Source organism: Crocodylus siamensis, chromosome 8 (genome assembly GCF_052110815.1).
Source record: "Crocodylus siamensis isolate JL-2025a chromosome 8, ASM5211081v1, whole genome shotgun sequence".
NCBI classification, from domain to species: Eukaryota; Metazoa; Chordata; order Crocodylia; family Crocodylidae; genus Crocodylus; species Crocodylus siamensis.
The window spans coordinates 3,624,124-3,647,677 of record NC_143402.1 but is presented as its reverse complement, the minus strand read 5'-3'; the positions used below and the strand labels follow the sequence as shown (position 1 = coordinate 3,647,677).

The 23,554-nt window shown below is 43.7% G+C and overlaps 1 protein-coding gene across 1 annotated transcript in view; it reads right to left on the bottom strand.

The window, feature by feature from the left end:
• Nucleotides 1-23,554, bottom strand: part of ADGRG4 (adhesion G protein-coupled receptor G4) — a 49,898-nt gene that overhangs the window by 19,652 nt on the left and 6,692 nt on the right. Inside the window, exons 3-11 of the mRNA XM_090060015.1 lie at nucleotides 15,012-15,098; nucleotides 13,568-13,981; nucleotides 11,423-11,517; nucleotides 10,967-11,031; nucleotides 9,449-9,485; nucleotides 6,861-6,886; nucleotides 6,485-6,633; nucleotides 3,519-3,651; nucleotides 2,926-3,044 (exon numbers count right to left, since the gene is read on the bottom strand). Coding sequence (XP_089916141.1) covers nucleotides 2,926-3,044; nucleotides 3,519-3,651; nucleotides 6,485-6,633; nucleotides 6,861-6,886; nucleotides 9,449-9,485; nucleotides 10,967-11,031; nucleotides 11,423-11,517; nucleotides 13,568-13,981; nucleotides 15,012-15,098 — 1,125 coding nt within the window. The remainder of the gene's footprint in view (nucleotides 1-2,925; nucleotides 3,045-3,518; nucleotides 3,652-6,484; nucleotides 6,634-6,860; nucleotides 6,887-9,448; nucleotides 9,486-10,966; nucleotides 11,032-11,422; nucleotides 11,518-13,567; nucleotides 13,982-15,011; nucleotides 15,099-23,554) is intronic.

The window sequence follows — 23,554 nt, the reverse complement described above, 5'->3', positions numbered from 1 at the left end:
TTTACATGGAGAAAAATGTGTTGTGTTGCATTTGACGGTGCACCAAACCACTTGCACCCCCCTTTTCCAAATAATGGATCCGCCTATGTGTCTGATCCAGAAGTTTTGTTAAATTATGTAATAAACAACCCTAGTGCAATTAAAATGATTTCTCTAAGATTCTATTGCTAGCAGAGCTCAATTATATATAAATTTAAATACACTAGTAAACTATATGCATACATTAACAAGGACATACACCTCAAGATAGCAGTGATCTGCTCTTTCTTGCATCTGGTCCATTTCTTTCTGAAGAACTCTGATTTCCAGTGCAAAGATCTTGATTTTTTCCTTCATTCATCTTTTCATTTTGGCCCTTTGATAGTTCTTCTTCATTGAAACGATCTCATTTCAGCCATAAAGAGACATCAGATATCTCAGAGGTATGTTAAGCATATACTTCTGAGGTTTTAATTCTGTAATGGAATAATATGTCCCCATAGGTCTGTGTTCTGTTTTGCTTCCTTCTGTTTAACCACTTTGGCCTACTCAGGGAAGTGAAATAATCGGCAGTCCCTCAATCCAAGCACGATCTCTACGTAATTAAGAGTCCCATCCTTGAGCCACAGACCCATCTGCAGAAACTGCAGGTCTTTCCACAGGGAAGAGTAGGCTGCAGGCTTCAGGCTCCTTTTCCTTCCCCTCCACTCCCTCTTCTTTGCTTCAAGGGCAAGCAACTTTACTTGGAAACAGGCTGCCACTTGGCTGAGGTTGCAGCACCACTGGAGTCAGTTGGCAGTCCCAGCTTTTGATGTTGGCATCTGTTTTCTTGAGGCCTGTCTTCAATGTGTCCTTGTAGCATTTCTTCTGGCAGGAGTATTGTGGAGTTCACTTTTCCCAGTGCACAAATAGGCTTGGGGAGGTGAGTATGTCAGAGGCATGGCATCTGCTGTCTATGGAGCAGTTCCATAGCTGATATTCCAGTCACTGGAACTGGCTTCATCACTGGAACAGGAGCTGCCATTTAACATTCAGGGCTATTTATTTTGTATATAAACCTAGTCAACTGGCTTCATGACAAGTCCAAATAATATTTTGTTCAACAATGAGCTGGTTTGGAGTTTGCCTCTTCCCTATTCAACACTGCACAGTCCCTCCAGAATAACTTGGCTGAGAGCCGCCTAGGCACCATACATAGGCAAGTGACTTTCATCCCATGTGAGCAACAAACTGGATGAGCATGTCTGCACGCAGGGTGTGTCTACACAAGACGCTAAATGCACCGTAGACTAATTCTACTGCACATTAGTGTATCGGGGAAAAGCTGTGGTAATGCACTAATGCACAGTAGAATTAGCCTACTACACATTAGCATCACTAAAAAACTGTGCACTGGTGCTAACTGTGTGGTAGCACTGGTTACTGCACATTGAGTTAGGACCTGTTATTACAGGTACTAAACTTAATGTGCAGTAACTATGGCACATTAACGCATGTGTAGACATACCCACGGAGGGCTCTGAGCTTAAGGATCTGACATTTGTTCTTAATTGTCTTTCAATAATGCTAAATTATTGGCTTCCAATATACTGCTAAATGATTGCTTAAAAACAGAATGTGTCAATTAGCTGTCACTTCATCTTGCACAGCAAATTTTCAAATATCAGATCAAATTTTCAAAGGACAGAAAATAAAGCTGTTCTAATTCAGAGTCTAAACTATGGAGGAAATAATGGTAAAAATTATTGATGAACGTTTATTCAAACTCCAAGTGAATTTCATTTCAATCGCATTCACAAGACTTTGGCTTTGTTTCCTATGAGCATTTGCTTGCTCAAACTTTCCTGGCACAAAGACATCCTAAAAGCGCATGCTTAGCATAGATATGCACAAAAAGCAGATTGTGGCTTTTCCATGGTGGAAATTTGCTATTCGACGTTCACATTCTGCTCCTTTTGCTGCAAATGCTCTACATCCACTGGGTTCCACATCACATATGAAGTCAGCATAGCTCTATGTAAGCACAGAGGCCCTTCACATGGCTTAGTTTGCTGGATCAGTGCCTGGTTAGTTATATAAGCCACATAATATTGTCTCTGTTTCTTCTTCGGGTGACTGATGCAGCTATTTGTCATGACACAATATGCAACTATCATCTAATGATATAAAATGGATCCTTTTTTGTACATTACATCAGTTACAGCACTGCTTCTCAAAGTGGTGGTCCGTGGACCAGTGCTGGTCCGCGGGCCACTGGTTGCCAGTCCACAGCAAGTTGCCAGGAAAGAAAGAAATATATTTTCAGAACCATAACATCGATATGTCACAGCACCACAGTTCGTACGTTCCAACACTCCAGGTGATGTCACGTCGTGCAAGGTGAGGAAAGAGAAAGAAAAGGCCGGTCGCGCATTTGTGTAGCGCTGTTACATGCAGTTGCTGCCACCGGCTGAACCGGGCACCGGTCCCTGGCCCACTGGAAAAAAAATTGCTGCCAGAAGAAATGCCACATCAGATAGTTTGAGAAGCACTGAGTTACAACACGGTATTCCAGTGGTCTATGTAGAGTTATGCTTCACAGTTTGAATGATCCACAAATGAAAGGTAGTGTGATGTGTTAACAAACAATTTATAAACAGGATAAAAAGGTAAAATCCATCAAGTTATTCATTGTGACTTGTTTATTTAGTTCCAAAAACTGAAATATTGAGTCAAGATAAAAAGCGAAGTCTCAGAATGACAGTCAGAGAAGGCTGAAGCAGGGCTGCAAAAAAATTTAATATTAAACAGAAAACACTCTACAATGAACAAGTGAGCGTGCCATGCATAAGAATAGTTACTGCTTCCATGTCTCAGATACTTACACAGACAAACCATTTAAAAATGTGTTATGCAAAATTTGTTTTCCTTTGTTCCATTGTATTACTAAACTTTCTGGAACCTTACCTTCTGTTATGGTGATATATTTAAGATCCAGAATATTATTTGGAAGTTCTTTCAGTAATTTGCATACAGACAGATCTGGTCTTTTCCAGCGAGCTTTCCCATGCTCAATATTAATTATACTAAGAAAAATAAAAGCAGCAAGCATTATGTTAATTGAAAACAAATATGTGATTTTCCATGGTTTTATTGGACTTGCAAATAGAGAGCTGCAAACATTTAACTGATTTATTTGTTTTCAAAAATAAATTTCAGGCCCAAGCCCTGGTGCAGTGTCCAGGTACCATATTGCAAGCATCAGCTCAAGTCGCAAGGCAACTTGAAGTTTATCTAATATAGAAGGTGTTCTGTGTTTGGGGTGGTTTAATATATTATGGAGTATCTACTCATCTCTAATGAAGCAGAAGATTGGCTTCCCAGGGTGTCCCCTTACATATGGTGCAGTGCAGGAAGAAAAACATGGGGACTGAGGTCCCTTCTACAGACCATGCTACTTTGGCAGTCCCCTCCTATCTTGTTCCTATTGTGTTCCCTTTTGCTGTCCATGCAAGGATCTGTGTAATCAAGGATAAAGGGAAGATGATCTTCTCACTTACCAATGCCTATTGGCCAACTGTTGAGGATTTTTCGTGCAGTTGAGTTCAGTTCTGCCAGAAGCAGTAGTCAGTGGCCACAGGTAGGTCCCTTTGTATTCTGAATGTGTGGGGTTTCCTGGGCAGTTTCCTGGATCTAAGAACAACATTTTTAGAGCTATTCTTTATAAAGGTTGCCTGAGCTAAATGGAGGCTTCACTGACCCTCATCCTAACTAAGGCTAGATATTCTTTCCTACTGGAACACCACTATAATTTTTGTCTCTGCTGTTGCCTTGACGGGAATTTTACATGTTTACTTGACAAGTCTCTTTTTTTACCTACTGTTTCCCCTGAGGCACTTTTCCTCTTAGTCTAATGAGTTCAGTTCTCTGCAAAGATGCTGGATTGTCAGCACAGGAAATTACATTTAATCACTGAGTACATACAGCACCATAAGGGACACTGCAAGCTTCTTTGGTAGATCACCTGTGTGGAGAGTGAAAAAAGTTAACTCTGTTATTGACCCCTGTAGTACTTCCCTCACTATCTTCCCCCTACCTGGTCCATAATATTTCTCTAGCATTCCTTCATTACCCACTTAGTAGCTTTTCAACAAGGACTATATTTTCAATGCTGTACTCTGTGGTTGATTTTTTGTAGTAGTCTTTTTTATTGATGAATTGTGTCAAAAAAGTTTTTGAAATTCAAGGATGTGCTGGGTGCATCTACATGAGACGCTAAATGTGCATTAGACTAAGTCTACTGCTCATTAGCACATCACGCAAAAAGCATGCTGTGCTCGTGCACAATAGACAGTCTAATGTGCATTAAGTGTCACAAAAAAAATTCATCTGTGCTAATGCGCAGTAGCACTGATTACAGGTGCATAAAGTTAGTACCTGTTATGACAGGTACTAAACTAAATGTGCCATAATTACAGTGTATTAATGAATGTGTAGACATTCCCACTATTCCTCTCTTTTCTCATGTCTACTTCTCGATATTCAGAGGTTGAAAAGAAGTATATACAAGTCAATGAAAAATGTTGTTAGCAAGCCAGGGTATGATCTAGAACCCAGTGAACTCAACAACAGGTTTGCTGCCCACTTCAATGATCCTTACACCTGGCCTCCTGGAATCAAATATTATTTGCTGCTATAAATTTTCCAAATGACTTTGGCAGTGCATCTACAGAGAAGTTAGGATGTAATCACAAACCTGTGACCTAGAACAAGATGAATGTAGTATGTGGTTCACAGGGGACCTTGAAGCTGCAAATAAGTTAATTCTTTTTTCTTTTTTTTTCTTTTTCTCTACAGTGGCCATGTCTGCATGAGATACTGACTGTGCAATAGCCTGAGACTACTGCACAGTAATGTCATGTAGTTTAACCCATAATGTGACACTACTGCGCAGTAGTCTCAGGGCTACTATACAGTAACATCACAAAAATGGCGTTTGTCAATGATACTGTGCAGTAACTCAGGTTACTGAGCAATTTTGGTACATGTTTATACAAGTACCAAATGACTGCACAGTAACAACTGCGCAGTCAATGTCTTGTGTAGACACAGTCAGTATGTATTTCTGGAGGACGGCAAATATTGTAAGTGGAGACACAAATAGTCAAAGTGGCATGCTCAACACCATAGACCGTAACTTAGTTCCCTGTGCTGTTCTCTGGCACTTATTCAAAAACACATTCTACATTACATGTGATTCAAACCCCATATAGCAAAGATTAGTCAAGCCATCATTTTGAGGAATTTTGACTCATTTGAAGTTCACTCTCCAATTCCTCCCACCTCTAAAAAGTGTGTTTTCATGAGAAGAGCAAAACAGTTGAAGAACTGAGGGGCAATCTTCTCCTAGGGATGCTACATTTTTTATTGTGGGATTTAATGACACATCAACAGTAACACCAGTAGGTAGGAGTTTTAGTTCTGGTGATGAGCATATGTTCCCATTTTAATAGCCATCCCAGACCTCCACTTTCACACCTTTCAAAGGGGTTCACATTCAAGATTCTGCCCTAAGTCAAGCACCTAGTAAACCATAACAGCTATCAATAAGCTGCATCAATAACCATAACAGGCCAAATTCAGATCTAGAGTCATGTCTAAATGTGCGCTTTACTGGCCGCATCTACATGAGATGCATACTGTGGAGTAGCTCATTAGGTACTGTGCAATCGCTTGTTACTACTGTGAGGTAGTGTTGCCATCCATGAACTGTGACATGATGCTACCATACAGTAGTACTGAGCTACTGTGCAGTAAGCATCACTAGGCAATTGTGCCAGGATGCTGCTACGCAGTAACTCCAGTAACTGCACAGTCATTTAATACTTGGTTATGCAAATACCAAATGACTTTGCGACAACAACTGTACAACGGGCAGCTCGTGTAGACGCGCTCCCAGTGAAGTACAATAATTTACTCTGCAGTAAAGCATCACCGTCTACATGTGCACTGCAATTAGGGCACAGTAGATTAATTTACTCCAGCGTAGGATAGTGCCATCAGACACAGGTACTACCTGATCGCAGACTAAAACACTGTGCTTAAACTCATGTGTAGATGGTGACATCAGGATTAATCTACTCTGGCTCAATTTGTGCCAGAGTTTATTCAGTCACATTAATTTCACATGTAGATGAATCCAGGGTAAGCAGGTTCCTTGAATGATACAGAAACCACTGGCACCTTAACACGTGGAATGAAGCACTGTAACAAATTACTGCCTTGAGAGCCTTGACATCCAGGCTGAGTGTCTATTTCTCAGCAATGTCCTCAAGTCAAACCACCAGGTTTGGAGCTTGCTGGAGGAGGAACCATTACGTAAAATTTTGTGACCTGTGTGATGTTAGGAGTGAATCTCATTGATCATAAAGCTCCTTTCTGACCTCTTTTTCAATTTGACCCAACCCTCTCATAATACTTGTAAATCTAGCAACAAATATTCAATAGCACATAATAAAAATATTACCTATTGGGGCAACAGTCACATTGTCAAGTTCCAATGAGAACGACAGTCGTCTCCCCACACGCGTGCCAGTCAACAGCTGTCTTATCTTCTCAGTCAGTACTTCTTGTGTTTCAGAAGATTCAACCTTTACAATGGCTTTGGAGCCATAGCTACAAATACAAGATATATTACTTTATCACTTTCAAGGAGCTTAAGCCTCTTCCATAATTAAAAAATACTAAAAAATAATTTATGATTTAAAAAGAAATAACTAAATAAGGGTGATCATCATATTACCAGACCATCACCTACAGACTATATAAATGTGAGGGTGGGAATTGAAGCACGCAATGACATCAACAGCGATGCAAATGCAACTCAAGAACATGGATCCTACCTTCGGGAGTTCTGCTTTTCCTCCATCTTCAGCTGACAAGACAAAACAATAGGTTAGAATAAGGTTAGGAAGCTGCAGTTGGCTTTAATGTAATAATACTTGATTTCAGTGAAAGGGAACAGCAGCAACTCGATACCCTCATTAGATTGCAGCCACTTGCTTGAAATGAGTATCTTTCTACGTGCAATAAGAATACTTTGCAATTCACAATATCTATTGGGTGCTGTAGCAGGACGCTAAGGTGCCTGCTACCTTGAGAGCAGAGATAAGGACCCAGGTGCAGATTGCCGAGCCAACCGGTTAACGAGGGTAAGGATTTACACCTGCCTGGTCAGCTGACCAGAAGGGGCAGGGCCTGGTGCCTATATATATAAACCACAAGTCTGAGGCCAGGGTGTGTGGGCTGCTGGCCACCAAGGGAGAAAGAGCTCTGCCTATGTGAGTAGAGAGGAGAAGCTGGACTGAACGAGCAGGGCGATACGGGGGGGAAGAGACAGAGTACCCGTCGGGTGGCTTGAAGGATGTTACAGCTAAGCATCTAGAATTTGTTATAGCCCAGGGGCTTATGCTTTGAGCTTGTGGTTTATACCGGAGGACTGGGTGAGGCTATTAGGGGTTGGAGAAGGCCTCATAGGGGCTCCACGGTAGCGTGGGGACCCCGGAGCCAGAGAGGGTGCCGCTCAGGTCAGCCCCGAGGAAAAGGGGAGCGGAGAATCGGAGGCTAGGTAAGGCTGAGGCCACCTGAGCCCAGCAGGGGGGCCGAGACCCCAAGGAGGAGAGCTGGGGCCAGGCATGGCTATGGCCACCTGAACCCCAAGGCTGCAGTAACCCCCGAGCAGGGGGCAGCGAGAAGCCCGAGCACCAGAGGGAGCGACAAAAGCGAAGCTGACCAAACAACATCCGGTACATCTGCGAGGCTGGGGGCATGGTAAAGGGGTGGTTGGAGCCACGCATAGCCCATAAGGCTGGGGTGCCCAGGAACACCCATTAGCAGAGCCGGGCTAATGTACAGGAGGATAACCATATCCAGGAGAACAGAAGAGGCAGCCTCCCTAATTACAAAATTGACATCAAAGACGTGGTGGGCAAGATTGAGGGTGCATTGTAGACCGACTGGGCATGATAAGGGGCGCTGGGGGAGAGCACAGCGACCCCTAGGGAGTTACTCCTGTTACAGGTGCATTAAGCCAATATAACCCAAGTAGCAAGTTTCTTAAATGATAGGGTTAGGAAACTGTTTAGGATAACTTGTTCTACAGCTCTGCTTATCCTAGTTATGAATCACCATCACATCTCATTTCTGCACTGAAGTTCTCTAACAAACTTATTGAGAGTCCTGTGTTACACAGACGAAGTGGCTTGACACTGTGAGGCAGCAAAATAGTATCTAAACCTTTCCTGCCAGCCTCCTGTCCCAAAATCAGATGGGGGATATTTCCAGACACACAAGTTACTGAGGCTCCTATCTCCTCCTGAACACCAGCAAAGGTCAGGGGCTTCAGTGCCATTTGCATCTTTAGAAATCTGCCTGGGCAATGCATGGAGGAGGCATGAGAAATGTGCCTCCCACAGCATTGCTCAAATGTCTGGGACTAAGGCGGGGGAAAAAGAAGGGATGACAAGAAGACGAGGGCCAGTTGGAGCTGGAGAGAAGTAGGGGGTGATGCCTCCATCCTGAAAGTGGGTGGTTAGAAAGGAGAGGGGAAATAGCTCCTGTGCATGCTCTGCTGAACAAGCTGCTGGATGAGAGGGATGACTGCAAATCTTGCCATCCTTTTCCTTTTTTTTTCTGCAAGTGCCCTAAACAAATCATTCTGTGTCAGCTCAGATGGAATATAATTTGCCCTGGGCCAGCAGCAGCCTCTGACGGAGCAAAACACAGTTGGTTACCACAAGAGTAGCAGGGGGTACATACAGTGCATGGGACATGTGCACTGTGTCTCCAGCATGTCCCTTCAGGCTCACGTGATGCTGATGGGCTGGTGACACTCCTTCATGGACCTCCCTCCCTCCCACTTGTCCTTGAGACCTCAGTCTCTGCGGAGTTTGAGTACAGCCCTGCAGACAGCCTGAGAGCATCCTCACCGGTGCATTTCCAGATTTGGTGCATGCAAGCTGGAGCAGGGGCGCAGGACAACCTTGAGAGTGCCCATGCTGGGAGTGCAGACAGAGTCGTGGTTACTAGGGGAGCAGTCATGAGTGCCATACATAAAGGAGCCACGTTGAAAGCCAACCACTTCACTCACCAGTTACAAACTCAGCACACGCCTGACTCCCTTCCTGGACACCCAAACCCCTTGCCTTGAAATGAAACTTAAGCCAGGACTGCAGGAGTCTAAAATCAGACAGTGTTCAGCTGAGCTTTCTCCAAGGGACCAGCAGGAGTTATAAAGTTCATCCCTGAGTTAATCTGATCTTTACAGCTTCTCACCACCCCTGAGCAGGGACAATACATTTGAATGTACAGTGTCTCAGGGTAGCTACCTTTCCGCCTGCAGCTAAACTACATTAAGAGGAAAGGTAAGGAAAAGCATGTTGTGGTGGATTTTGGTATCTGAAGACAAGTTGACTTCTTGTTTCATATGTACCTGAGCCTTCTTCTGGACACGTCCTTCTGTCAAAGCCCTGTAAGCAAAGCAAAAGAGAGTAAGTATTCCACAGCAAACATAATGATCCACATCATGGACGTTGGTACCCAAAGAAGCTGCCACGGATCATGTCCCCCCTTCCCAGAACTGCCTGTTGTACCTTTAGGAATATTTACTACATTAACGAATCGTTGGTCAGCCAGGAGCATCACTGATGTGCATCTTATAAGAGCCCTTTTTGACCTTCATGGCAATGGCACTGATGGAGCTCACAACCCCCTGTCCTAACCACTGGAGTTAGAGAAATCCTTGGTCTAATATAAGATATCACATCTACCCGAAGAACCTCGCCCTCCTAGCAGCAGAGGTTTATGAGAAACCCAGCAATGCTGGTTCTGTCCAGCAGAGAGCAATGGAGCATGTCGTACCAGCCACTTCACTACATAACCTTCCTTCCAAATCAGGTTTGTGTACTTCCACAGCTGCACATCGTAACCAATTCATACTTCTCTACAGAGCATGTTGCTTTAAAAAGCTACTTAGCCAAACAAATCAGACTAATCAAAATGTTATGTAAGATGCCTTCATCATTTTCGTATTCTATACAAGCCCTTCAGTTTCGCTTTGAAAAAAGTTTAATCCCTTAATTCCTAAGAGATTTAAGTACTGCATCTTGTATATGATTATACAACAGATGCACAGGGCCAGACACTTTAAATCCTAATCCCTCCCTCTATTTATTCCACATTCTGCCTTTATGCTTGCCTCTGTGGTTTTCAGAATCAGACACACTATGCAGTGTTTTATTTTATTGGTGCAACCCAAAATCTTCCCAAATCAAGGGATGTTTGGGAAACCAGGAGAAGAAGCAAGAAGTCGGTATGTGCATGTTGATAAATAATATCTCAAAGTCCGTACAAGTCCTGGGGCTGTCAGTATAGCAAATGATAATCTCTGTCCCCACCAGTAAAACAGAGATATACAAATACGTGTTTCTGAAGTAATGCTTGGTACATTATTTCTTAATGGGACTTTGCACCTGTAAATCCTGCAGTAGATTCAGGCATTCAGACTTCAGGCATTCAGATGCTGGTATGATGAGAGCTATGTAAATACTGAGCCAGACAGATTATCTGTAGCCCGCCATGGTTCAGGACCCTACACCCCATTTCTGAATGTTCAGGATCTTGACCTTGCCGAGATTCACGCACTCCCCTACCCCCACCCCCACAGCAGTGAACATTCATACCTTCTTAACCCAGAATGTGAAATGAGTTCCCAACTTGGCCCTCGGTTGTCAGCTTCCATTACTCAGGATGTGAGAAAACAGGAGTATTGGGCCCAAAAGGCAAAATTTGAACCCTTCTAAAGGTCATAGGCCGGCCGGATGTGGAGTCCCAGCTTATCCCATACTAATGAGAGGGGTCCATGACAAAACGTGGATCTAGAACTTGATTGGAAACTCTTCTAAAGTTGGAAGGTTGTGGTGCAAATAACTAACTACAGTCGCACACTTACCTGCCTACTGTCTGTATCTTGTAATTTGTAACAACAAATTCAGTGCCAGACAATCTGTCATTAAGCTGGAAGGTAACAAATAAATAAATAAAAATACAAACTGTAAAATAGAGGAAAGGAACCAAAGATGAAATAACAAAATAACTCACATGCCAAGTTTTTAAGTAGGCAAGACCTGCATGTAAATTCAATTCATGCAACACCTTTCATCAAAATTATGAATTTCAAAGGAAAAGGGCAGATTTTTTTTTGCCAAAACATTGGCAAAATGTGTCCTCTTTTTGACAAGCTCTAATTTTAACCTGTCAAGCAACAGGATTATGAAATCTCATGCTTTTTCTTTTTCTGTGAACTGAACACTCCTCTGTAACTTTGCTGGAGACTGAGAATCTTTTATTTAATTGTCCTCATCCTCTATCAGTTATACAGAAGGAAAGGAAAGTCAAAACTACTTACCCAGGTTTCAGTAACGTTCCTTACATCATAATAATCAGGAGGTCTCTGGGGTTCATGGGTAACAGAAAAGTTCACCTGAATGTTGTAGAAGGTAACTGCAATAATGGAAAACGCTAGTCAACACACACACACAAAAAGCTTGTGTTCCTGGTCTCTATATCCTCACATACGAGATCTTCTACTGTTGTTTTCGGTCATTTGGAGGCACCTGAGCTGTGCCACCCTCAAGGGAAGTTGGGTGCCTGGTTCTGCAATTCCTCTTTACAACCCAATCCCCCTCCCCTCTTCCCCCAGTACTCAGATCCTTGACTTTGCCAGGGTCTGCCTGCTGAGTGCTCACTGTAGAATCGGGGCCTTCAGCTTTGGGGGTTTGGGTCAAGACTTTTTATTCTACTGTGCCCAGCATATTTGTACTATGACTAGGACCTTGAGGGCCCCCTGGGTATTACAGTAACACAAAAATAATCTTTCCACACAGGTTTAATTCACAGAAACGAGTCACAAAGGTAGATATAAAGTGATTGCTTGTTCTGCTTTTGTGACACTGAAAAGGCAAATGGCATCTCTTCCTTTTTATGCACATGATCATAAAGCTCAATCATGTTCTGAGATAGGCAGTAGTTATTTGGCCTTCTGGCTAATGTGTAACAGGGAGCTGCTTAAATTGCTTTTCTAGGGGAAATATTTAATCCCAGCAAAATGTTGTGTACTAAATGTAGCCTAGGATTCCTGGAATAGTCTTTGTATAAATGTACATGGCTGGAACCAACAGCCAGATAATTATCTGCAGATACCTTCAGCAGCTATTTTTGTGCCAGCAGTGAGCTGCAGATGGAAATATTACTAATTACAGTCTAAATACCTGGTTTAGACTAACAGGTAGCTAGACAGGTATCTACTAATACAGACGTGCTTGCCAGTTTGCATCAGCAATGAATTTACATGGAAAACAATGCAGGCAGAGCTTTTAGCAACTTGTAGGCTAGGCCTAACCTACAAGTGACCGAGAAGCGATATAAAAATCACACACCCAAAAATCAAACTAGAGAATCTATTTTATGTCCCTTTTTAATTTATAGATTTAATTTAATCATTGTAAATAACGTTTCCATTCATTTTAAGCAATGCTCTTGAGTGGCTGAGCAATGCTCCACAAAACTGCTGGCTCTACAGCTCATGGAATCAAGAAAGACAGGGGTGCTAAGAACATTAAAGGGCAGGGTCAAGTGTGCCCGAACCATCCCTGAGAGAGATTTGTAAATATTTGTTCCCAAAACCCTCAGTGGAATAACCTCCTAGATAACCTCATCCAGTGCTTAACTGTCCTTATAGTTAGAAAGTTTTTCTTCACATCTAACATAAATCTTTGCTGCAAATTAAGCCAATGTCCTCTTGTTATCCCCAGGCTGGGCATGGAGAATGGCTGACCACCATCCTTTTTTACAAATGGGAAGATGGCTCTCATGTGTTCCTCTAAACTTCTCTTTTCTAGACTAAAAAAACCCAATTCCTTCAATCTTTCTCATATTCTTTCTAGTCTTTTATCATTCTTGCTGCTCCAGTCCAGACTCTCTCCGATCTATGACACCCTTAGGACCGTCTACACGTCCACATTTACTGTGCAGTAACCAAAATTACTGAGCAGTACGGATGCACATCAACATATGCACACCCATACTGCACAGCAAATATAGTGTCTTATGCCAGCTTCAGCGTAAATTTGATACCTGCATCATGCAGGTATCAAATTTATGCCCAATTAGTTACCGCGCAGCAGCGCGTGTGTAGATGCCTTACTGTGCACAGTAATACTGTCTGTGTAGACTGACTTGTGACTAACTTTCATCCCAAACCAGTCCACACACAGCATTAATGCACCTTAACACCTGCACATGTAGCCTATTCCTGATTACTAAACAGTAACTTACTGCACAGTAAATTTAAGCTCATGTAAATCCACATGCAATGCCAAAAACCAGATACAGTACTCTGAGCCCCTACAGACACCAAGCAGAGTATTTTTTGGTTCGAAGATGTGTTTCCTTTAGTGTTTGGATATATGGCTCAACTTGAAGCATGGTATTCTGTGCAGAGCTCTACTCCTTACCTACAGAACCATTTACACAAATTCTGTACTTTTATTACCTAGTTTATGACCTGTCGTGGATAGGTCAGGTGTAGATACAAATGTAAACTCAGAGGGCCTGGATGTCACCATTGATCTGGAAACAGGCATAGTACTAGTAGTTTTGATAGGTGAGATAGTCACAGAAGTTAGTATCCCATCAGGTTTGGAGGTGGGATCAGTCTCATCAGGTCTGGGTGAAGCTGTGGTCAGTGAAAGTGTAGTCTCCGACACCAAAACAGTAACCTTGGTTGTTGTTGTGAGAAGAGATACAAGTGCCTGTGTGGTCCCTCCGGGTTTAGTTGCTGGCATGGTTTCTGGTGCCTGTGTTACAGCAGTAGTTAAGGACGCAGAGCTTGTCTTCTTCGTAGTGTATTCAGGGGCACACGTGGTTTTGTTTTCAGTCGTTGCACCTCTTGTGGAAGCAGTGAAAGCTAAACATTTTAACATATATTATAATCCAAATATAAAGATAGACACACTTAGCTGGGATAAAGAGATCCTTTTTTGGGGCTCAATTCTGTGCACCTGCAGCTGTAGCTGAAGTCAACTCCAGAAGCTGGTCAGCACCTCACAAAACAAGGCTACCTGTAACTAAGACATCTCGTTAGGGGAGAACAAACTCACGGTGCTACAACGAGACTTCTGCAGGTAATAAACACTTAGGAATGGATTTACACTTAGGATTTTAGGCAAAAATGAATGGAAGATTTCACTGTGAAGGTTCCTGAGCAAACATGAATATTGCATACAACCAGCCTCTGGTTGATATCTAGCTAGCTTACTTACATTTCCTACTTGCTGATTCAGGGCTGTGTCAATCCAGTTCTCCCCCTGCGTCACTCCAGTGATTTAAGTGGACTAACAGCATAAAACTGGAGTGATCCTGTGCTGTTGTTGTAAGGCCCAGGTTCCAATGGGATTAGGTTAAATTGCACCAGTTGAGAGCAACTGAGGGTCTTTCAACACATAGACAGGGACTTTTTCCACTGAAGACTGTCCTAGCCTATAGGAAATACACTTGTGTAACCTTGTGGAAGTCTTTGTCATGGTGAAACATCCCTTATGAAGGATGCCAAAGATTCATTTGAAGGGAAGGAAGCTAGCTAGGTCATCTGAAAAAACACAATATTCAACATAGGACCCAATTTACCACCATGTTTCTCTAGTTTACCCTGGTGTCCATTCATATACTTCTGGACCAGATTCAGCATTTCACTTTTTCTTTTGATCTAGTTAGAATTATAGCTATTTTTAGATAAAACTACAATAAACAGAAATTTAAAGAGTCTAAATCATCATGGATATAACGTGTGTGTGCATGTGCATATATATATGATCTTTGTGTATGTATATGTATATATATATATATATGACCTATATATGTATGACATATAGATAGATAGATATAGTAATGATGAGTACTTTAGCATTTACAATATTCTCTGCTAGAAAGACACATACTTAGAGTGATACCACTAGTAGTTTTAGCTGGAGATGGTGGAGCTAATGTAGCAGCAGTTGTTGAGGTTGATCCTTCCCAGGACTTTGCTGAAAAGAAAAATAAGAAGAAAAACGAGGTGAGGGCAGAGAAAAAAATGGAGCTCAGATTCTCTGGCATAAGAAGGGCAGGTTGATCTAGGGACTCTTGGCTGCAGAAAACCTACTTCCTTTTTCATGGCTGTATATCTGTCTGCATCCATTCCCCTGGTATCATTGCTCATCTGTCTTATGCTATACTGAGGTCACAGCATCTGCAGAATATGCCCACCTTTCCACTGCCTAAGCCATGGAAACCTCATCTGTTCCATTTGTTCCAGACACCTCTATTCAGGCTGGCACGTCAGAAAACAATTTGCAGTGATAACGAGCAGTGAAGACAGAAGGACAATACTAAAGAGGTAGCAGATGGCTGGATAGTCCCTTGATGTGACCAAGATTTATCGACCCAGGGGATAAGAATTGACAGGAGCAAATCCAAAAATCAATGTTAACCTCACCAACAGTACCGCTTGATGTTCCTGATAACATGCAGTTAGTACGTCTTGTCACGCACCCTGTGAGTGCCTCTCCCTCCCCAGGCCATTACGCTTTTGAACGCACATTCCAGAAGGAAAGGCAAAGTTAGAAATCCATTGGCTCCCATCTCTGTGGGCGACTGTGTGAGCCTAAGTCTGGAAGCAGCATTAAGTCGGATGTGGCTTCTGCCAGAACATCCAGGCACTTCTCAGGGAAGATGCAGTTCCCCAAACCTCCTCCCACCCACAGCATCGTAGAAGCAGGCTTCTGCGAGGCAGATGCAGGGGAGTTTCTGCAGCTTCCCCAGAAACAAGGCATTATACAACTCAGATGTGGCACTGTCTCGCATCTGTATTCTCCTCCACCCCACTCCAACCCTCTCACCACTGTGGTATGGGGCAATATGGGGTTCTATTTACCAGTAAAAACCAGTTTGAAGACGGTTGCATGCTGGCTAGACGGCACAGTGAAATCTGTGCATTCCCTTCTGACTTGGCTAACTCTTATGTTAACTTTCAGGGGGAGACTTTTGCTGAAGACACAAAGGTCACTGGTTTAACATGCAGTAATGAAAGTGAAATGCAGGTTGCTCTTCATATACTCTGGCATCGTAAACACCGGGACAGCTTCCCTGTTATTTTCCAAATGGAGAGTTCCTAGCTAATTATCCTTGAAATGAATCACCTTGTCAAACCAGATTTATTCTTTGTATTCCACGTGCAGTCTGCCAGAAATAATAGGGATGACACGTCTTCACATATAACGCAGAAAATTGCAATGAACCGAACCTCTTTATGGCGTTCCAGCCTAAATGACAAGGCAGTAGCATGATATGACATTTTGCCCAAGTATTGCAATTTCAACCCCATGCCTGGACTTCCACTCAGACAAATGTCAGAGTCGGACATTACTAAGAGCAATGTTTCCATGTAGAAAAGAAAAATATGCGAAACTAAGGATGCATGGATCAAGTTCAGAGATAAAGAGGAAACTAGCACTCTTGAAATATACCCCTGTGTTTTTCTTGATTGTATTTCATGGTTATAGAAATCACCCCTGAAATCTTTTGCATGTTGAAAATAGTTACAGTGGGCTATTTCCAACCTACAGAAATCAATGGAAAACCTCCGTAGACAGCAACAGGAACAGGGTTTATTTTCAAATGTTACTTCAAAGTCTCCTGTTTTACGGTTTTTGCAGCTGAGAGGGCACTTTTAGTCCAAGGTCACCTCTGAACATTGGAATACTTGAGATTTGGTTCCTGGTGAGTGGGTCCTTGTTCTAAGGCATGTGCCATGCACAGCCTGTATGGGGTCAAAACCCACCCTGGGGCACAACTTCATCAATGCATAAATGGACAAGACAACATGAGCTCCAGCCCCAGGTTTCTTACCAGATTTGGCTGCACCTTAGAAATCACACTCAGAGCTTCTCAGACACCTTCTGGGTCCTTTCTGCCACAACTCAACCCCCCCTTTCAGGCAAACCCCAATCTTAGACCTACTCGTTGTTTATTCATTACCTCCAGCTTCAAGGGTACTGGTAGGTGGGACAGGCCAGGGCCGGACCCTGTCTCCCAAGCAGTCCCTCCATTAATCCCACTCTGTCCTAGTCCAGCTTGGTATCCACCCACTGCATCTCTTGGGAGCACACACCTGTTCCAGTGTAACTCTAAGAGTGACCATAACTGGGAAGCAGTGGGCATGTCTACATGTGTAGTTATGCATGCCTAAACTTAATCTGCCTTTGCTTAAGACGCGTTAAGGCAATGTAGACACGCTAACACACATTAAGATGCACTAAATTTAGGCTTGCATAGGTAAGTCACATTAGCCCACATGTAGCCATGCTAATATGCACACCACGTTAATGCGCATTAAGCGTCGACACATGGGCTAATGTGACTTAGGTAAGTGTGCCGAAATTTGGTACCTCCTTTAAGCAGGTATCAAATTTAGGCAGGATTAGCCTATAATCACCGTTTTTAAGGCACATTAAGGGTGCACATGTGTGGGCATGCACTCAATGTGCCTTAAAATGGTAATTTTAGGCTAATCCTACTTAAAGGTCCACATGTAGACAAGCCCAAAATGTGTAGGAATAAGCCAATGCACCCAGGGTTGGCAAAGAACTGGGTCTCCGTGTTTCTGTCGACCAGAAGTTGACAAAAAGGGTTGCAGAAACAATGCTGTGGTTTCACAGGTCACCCCAGAGAGCAAGTGTTTCAGCACAGCCCACTATCTAGTTTACACCCTTGTCTGAGACATTGTCAGATGTCGGGGAGTCAGCTGCCCAGCCACAAAGCGCTGTGCTTGTAACTCAACCCCACACTCAGAGAATGACTTCGTGCCTCCGTCATGCCTAGCCTGCGCTAGGGAGCAATAAAAGCAGCAATAAACAGTGCTTTTTTGAACGCTGGTGTCCTGGTCTAACCAGCTGGGTGCTGGCAGGGGGGCTGTTTGCCTGCGTTTAGGTCTCCTGCTTTTGCAGGAGCTCAGCTATGGTGGAAAGAAAAAGTTTCTGCCAATGTTTTCCCTTCCTCCAGATTCCCAGGCATTTTCTCCCAGCAGCCCAGCGTCTGAGCCGTGGCTTCCCCATCTGAATCAGTGCGGGCAGGAGGACAGAAACTTGAGCTGACTGTATAGTTGTTTGCTGATCCTGTATTTGGAAGAGACTCCTCAAGCTTGAGTCAGCCAGCTGCAAGACAAACAGGGACCCAGAAGCCTCCTGCCAAGGGTGTGATTAACCTTCCCCTGAATGCTGCATGCTATGGGTAGGGTAAGAAGAAGGCAAGAATCTAGAAAGACCACCGACTCCAAAAAACTCACAGCAAAGAGTAACAATCCCCTGGAAAACAACACAAAGAGCCGAAGCTGGAGGGTAAATGGAAGGGTTCCTTCTCCCAAAGCACCGTCTCTTCCTACAGTCCATATCTCGTGGGCAAAGCAAGACAAAAAGCAGCAGAGAAACTGTTCACCAGTGCCTCTGGGAATCTGAAAGCTAAGAGCTGCTAGATAAACCAGGCCCTCTCATGGAAAGCCCTGTGCTTTCTGGGGGCTGAGCTCTCTGAAATGCACATTTCTGTTATGCAGACTTTGCTCTCGTTTCCTATTGACTGCAAGGATAGAGGGAAATGGTTTTATAACCACAGTTTTCTCTTGGAATCTAGTGGCCTTTCCTTTACAGAGCATGGGCCAGGTTCTGCTCTCAGTTATACCCATGCAAATCCAGAGTAACTCACTGATTTCACTGCTGCTGATGCAGATATTGTTATCAGAGAATTATTTATTCTGCATGAATGATGCTGGCATTACCTACAGCTAAATATGGCTCTGCGCCTGTCACGGCACCTGCCAGAGATATTATTTGACACAACACCTCCGAAGGGGCACAATACGGATGACATCACAGGCCTCCAAAACAATCCACATGTGCCAAGCATCGTTTTATCTTTCCTTATTGTTTCTTGAGTCTGGGCCCACACTTTACACAGGATCAATAAAAAATGGGGACCACAGGTTGTGATTTCAGAAGGGCTCCCATATTGTTCAGTCCTCCTTAATGGATAAGGAGGACCTTGGACATCAGCCGTGGTGGTCTGAGAAGGGCTGGCTTAGCAATGGGTCAAACAGGATGCAGAAGCATGAGGAAGCCAGGACCTGAATGTGGAGAGGCTACTACATCTTTAACAAAATGAGAGGGATAGACCTCATAATCCACCCCAGGCTAGTGCTGTCATCCGGGGAGAGCAAAATGCCATTCAACCAGGCTATGGTTTCAGCATACAGTCTTTTCTTTTTTTATAAAATACTTTTAGAAAAAAGTGCTTTTAGACTAAGATGTATCTAGTGCTAAACTGAACTGATCATCTGTGCCGTGTGACAAGCTTAACCTTTAATTTGTCTTCATAACTAAAACAGATGCTGGAGATGCTTCTCCAGTAATGAGGGTTTGCGCTCAGAGCTCCATCGCTGTGGGCTGCAGTCTTGTTTCCAGGGTTCACCGTGTCGTGTTGCAAGCTGCGCTGCCTTAGGGGCAATGCATGAGGTCACTCGGTGTCAGATATAATGAGGCAGGCTAGTCTGGTGAAAGAAAATTTACAGAACTGGCAAAACAAAAATCAAACCACTCTAATTAAAGATGTATCTCATGAAGCATTTTCCATTTAAGCAGTGAAAAATCAAACATTATTACAATTTCACAGATTCAAATCCCTCTCCCTCATTATCACCTGAAGAAGAAAACCTGTGTTTATTCTCACATATCAGCTATCATTACCGATATGCAGCTGTAGCACCTGCATCCCGTAACATCACTCATTTTAATTAACATGCACAAAATTCTGCTCATAAAATGAGGACTGAGAAGGGATGACAGATGAGATCTGGAATGAGAAAAATACCATGCTGCTGAAATTAAAAACCAAACATTTCCAGATCATTAAGTTTGAATTCAAAGCTTTAGCAAACAGTTTCTTTGGTATCTGGCAAATGTTCATCGTTCCAGTAAAAGAGCTTTACAAAGTAAACCAACTAATAAGAGAACTTCACTAACACTATGCTTTACAGACATTACTAGTCAGCTTCTTGTGCTCTATGTTCATCACCATCACCAAAGCTTACACATTTAAGTTAAAAGGGCCAATCTTTCTCTCACAAAATTTAGCAAGGGTATGCAGAGGTGTTAAATTGACTTTATTAACAGGGTTATGTATGACTAGTGAAGGGCAAACTGATATTGGAAGACGAAGATTCTCCCGTCTGTAAGCAGGGTGGGCAGCATTTTTTAGGTTGCCTAACACTTCCCTTTATTAGATCCTGCTTTCAGCTATTTCCTGGTATAACTTTGCTATGATTAACACGTCACTTTGACCGCGTGGACTGAAACTTTTCTATGCCACCTATCAGACTGAGGCTGATATTTTTAGGTAAAAGTTCAGCCTAACCTGTTCACCTCTTTCCAAGAATGAGACTGGAACAAGATTAGAAAGAAGGATGTTGTTTTGCTCAGGTTAAAAACCTGTATGCCTTCTCCTCTCTGTGATACGAAGGCCAGGCCCTTGCTGTGGAGCAGGGACTGGAAATTTGACAAAGGAGGTCAGGGAGGGTTTTGTGCCTAAGGTGTGCTTTCCCCCTGAAAACCTACCCCAGTGTGGCAAAATTACCCCCAGTTCATACATAACGAAGAGGCACTTCTGAGACTGGAGCAGCCAAATTCCCCAAAGATCCCATTCACACAAGACACGTCTACACAAGATGCTTTACTTGAGATTAGAGCAAATTACTGTGCAGTGAGTATCACCGTCTACACGTGCAGACACTTACTGCACAGTTATTTGCCCTAATCATGAGTAAATTTGCTTCCTGTAAATACAAATAGTAAATTTGCTCCCAATTACTAATGGCGCAGTAGCACATGTGTAGACGACTGACCAGGAGAAAATGTGCTCCCAGTTACCAGGACAGCAAGGGGTGGGAGATTGCTTCCTGCCCCCAGGAGCTGCCCGCTGCTGGGGCAACCTCTGCCACCGGAGTAAATTACTCTAGAGTAAACCCACCCCAGCGCATTTGCACATGTGGACACGCCCGCAGAGCATGCTCCACACAGACTGATCCAGCCTTTCCCTAGCACTGGACTGCTCGGTGATAGTGGGTCTGGGCATCTGGACTGATTGCAGAGAGATGTTCTGTCCTGCATTTTTGTGACCCCTTGCTGACACCGGGCTCCCTGGAGGAGGGAACTGCTGATTCAGATGCAGAGGGGGACAAAAACTGGACTTGTGGGGGTGGGAGAGGAAGCCCGTGCAGTGGATCTAAAGTTCCCAGCCCAGCTGATGCCCCATGGGTGTGCCAATGTGCTACCACACGATGGAGCATCTGTTTTTTTAGCTTGCTTCTTTAAAAGCCCAAGAAATTATGAACAAAACCTGAGTTAAAAGAGCCTGAGCAAGGTTGCAAAGTTAATACACTCCATAATTAAGGTTGCCAGCCTGTGCAATCGCAGTTTGCTCCCCAAGGAAGGGCTACTGCCAGGAGTGAGGTAACCTCGTCAGAGAAGGTGGGAACGTCATTCCTGGAAATGGTGCTTTTAGCAACGACAAGGATATCACTCCAGATGCCCTCATTCTCATCCATAACGCACAAAAGAAAGGTGCTGTGGTCTAATGGTGACAGGGTAGAAAAAAGGGATATGGACCTAGGACTCTTCTAGGATCTAGGACTATTCTAGGGATAAGGATGTAGCACACTTACCCAGTGTGACTCATTGTGTAGAGCTAAGCAAGTCATCTTGGAAAATCCCAACTATAATTTCCCAATGCTTTAGCTTCCTCATGTATGAGACAGGTCTTAACAGCTTGCCAAGATGGTAGCACCTTGAAGCTTAGTGACTGTATGAATTGCCCTGAGATCTTTGGCGGAAGAGCATGCTAAAGGCAAAGTAAGATTTGCTTCTACTGAAAAGTAAGCCAGTGCCATTAAGCCAAGAGTTACTGTGATCTCCTCCTCCTGTTAATCAGCTCCCAGTAATCAGCTTCTTTTTTCTGCTAATAGTGTATCTGCTCCCACTTGGAATTTCTCTCACCCCTCCCCATTCTGTGTTTATTACACGACCCAGCCGGGAACGCAGGGTGTGTGTTCTGGGAAACCAGGTTCACTGCTTCACAAGCAGTTATAGGACAAGCTTTGCAGAGCTCTCCTTGAAATGCTGAGTCTTGAGTGAAGTTGCATGTTACACTTAGACCAGACTAAAAACGTGGGCTGTTGAGCCGTGTTAAAGTAAGAACGAGCTCTGAGCAGCCAAACGTGATGGGGTAATACTGTTTCTACCGAGCACTGCTCGGTCTTATCACTAGTCGGTTGGTAAGCAGGGTTATGGCTGGGAGCCACGACACCTGGGCTCTATCCCTGCTCCAGAAAGGGGACAGAAGCTGGGAGCAGTGCATCCTGGGATGCTAGAGGACTGCAAATTGCTCTTTTTATCTCTGTCGAGCAGCTTGACGTTACCTAACATGTGCCAAGTAGAGCAGCCATGAGCTAACCCTCACCTAAAGTGGCATAACTTTGAGATGCTCAGAGGGCGCTTAACATGAGTTAACAAGCTTTAATGTGCAGACACTCATGTTTTAAGTGCCCTTAGTATGGACTAACATGTAACACGTAACCTCCCCCTTTAAGATGTGTGGCTGCCTTACTCATGTAACTAGTTTCACTGGTTTTCATGTGACAGGTTTTGCATGAGTAGCCCCCTAGTTTTTCAGTGTTAAAGCAGATTGCCAAAAGCATGGCAAGTTGCATAGACAGTTCCCTTGAAAAACTCCACCTCGCTTCATGCTACATTGAGAACTGTGAACTCAAGTGATGCTCAACTACAGACACAATACGTGTGCATTATATACTGGCAATCAGCAGTAATCTCAGGCTTTTCAGGGTATAAATTGCACATTACAGGCAGAGACATACCTGTTAAAGTTACATCATTAGCACGCAAATTGATCTGCAAGGTGACATTTCACTACAGAACTACAATCCACATGGTTATTTCTGACTTCTGTCCCTTGAAATCCAGTGATAGCTGCTTCAGGCTTTCCCATAGGACTTCCTTGTCTTAGGGCATCTGCCATGCCCCCATGACAAGCCCAGGAGTGCCTATCCACAGCTCCACAGTGTATGGCAAAGCCCAAAAGTCAGGCAGCCTAGCGTGTTTAGTGTGAGCACACACCCAGAGCAGTTCTCAGGCAGCCTTAGGCATGCTTCTTGGCACCCGCTCAGGGTCCCTCAGAGCTCACTGTCTCACCTGATCTGGGGGGCCTTGGTGCACCTTGAGCAGAGCAGATGGACAGGGCATGCTTCCCAGTGGGTGCATCTACATGGGTAGTTAGCACATAGCAATAAACTTGGGCTCAGTTTGTACCGGAGTTTATTGCTCCCAGGTGCAGCGTTTACACATGTGCCCAGGACTGCAGCACACTGAGCAGGGGTGGAGCAGCC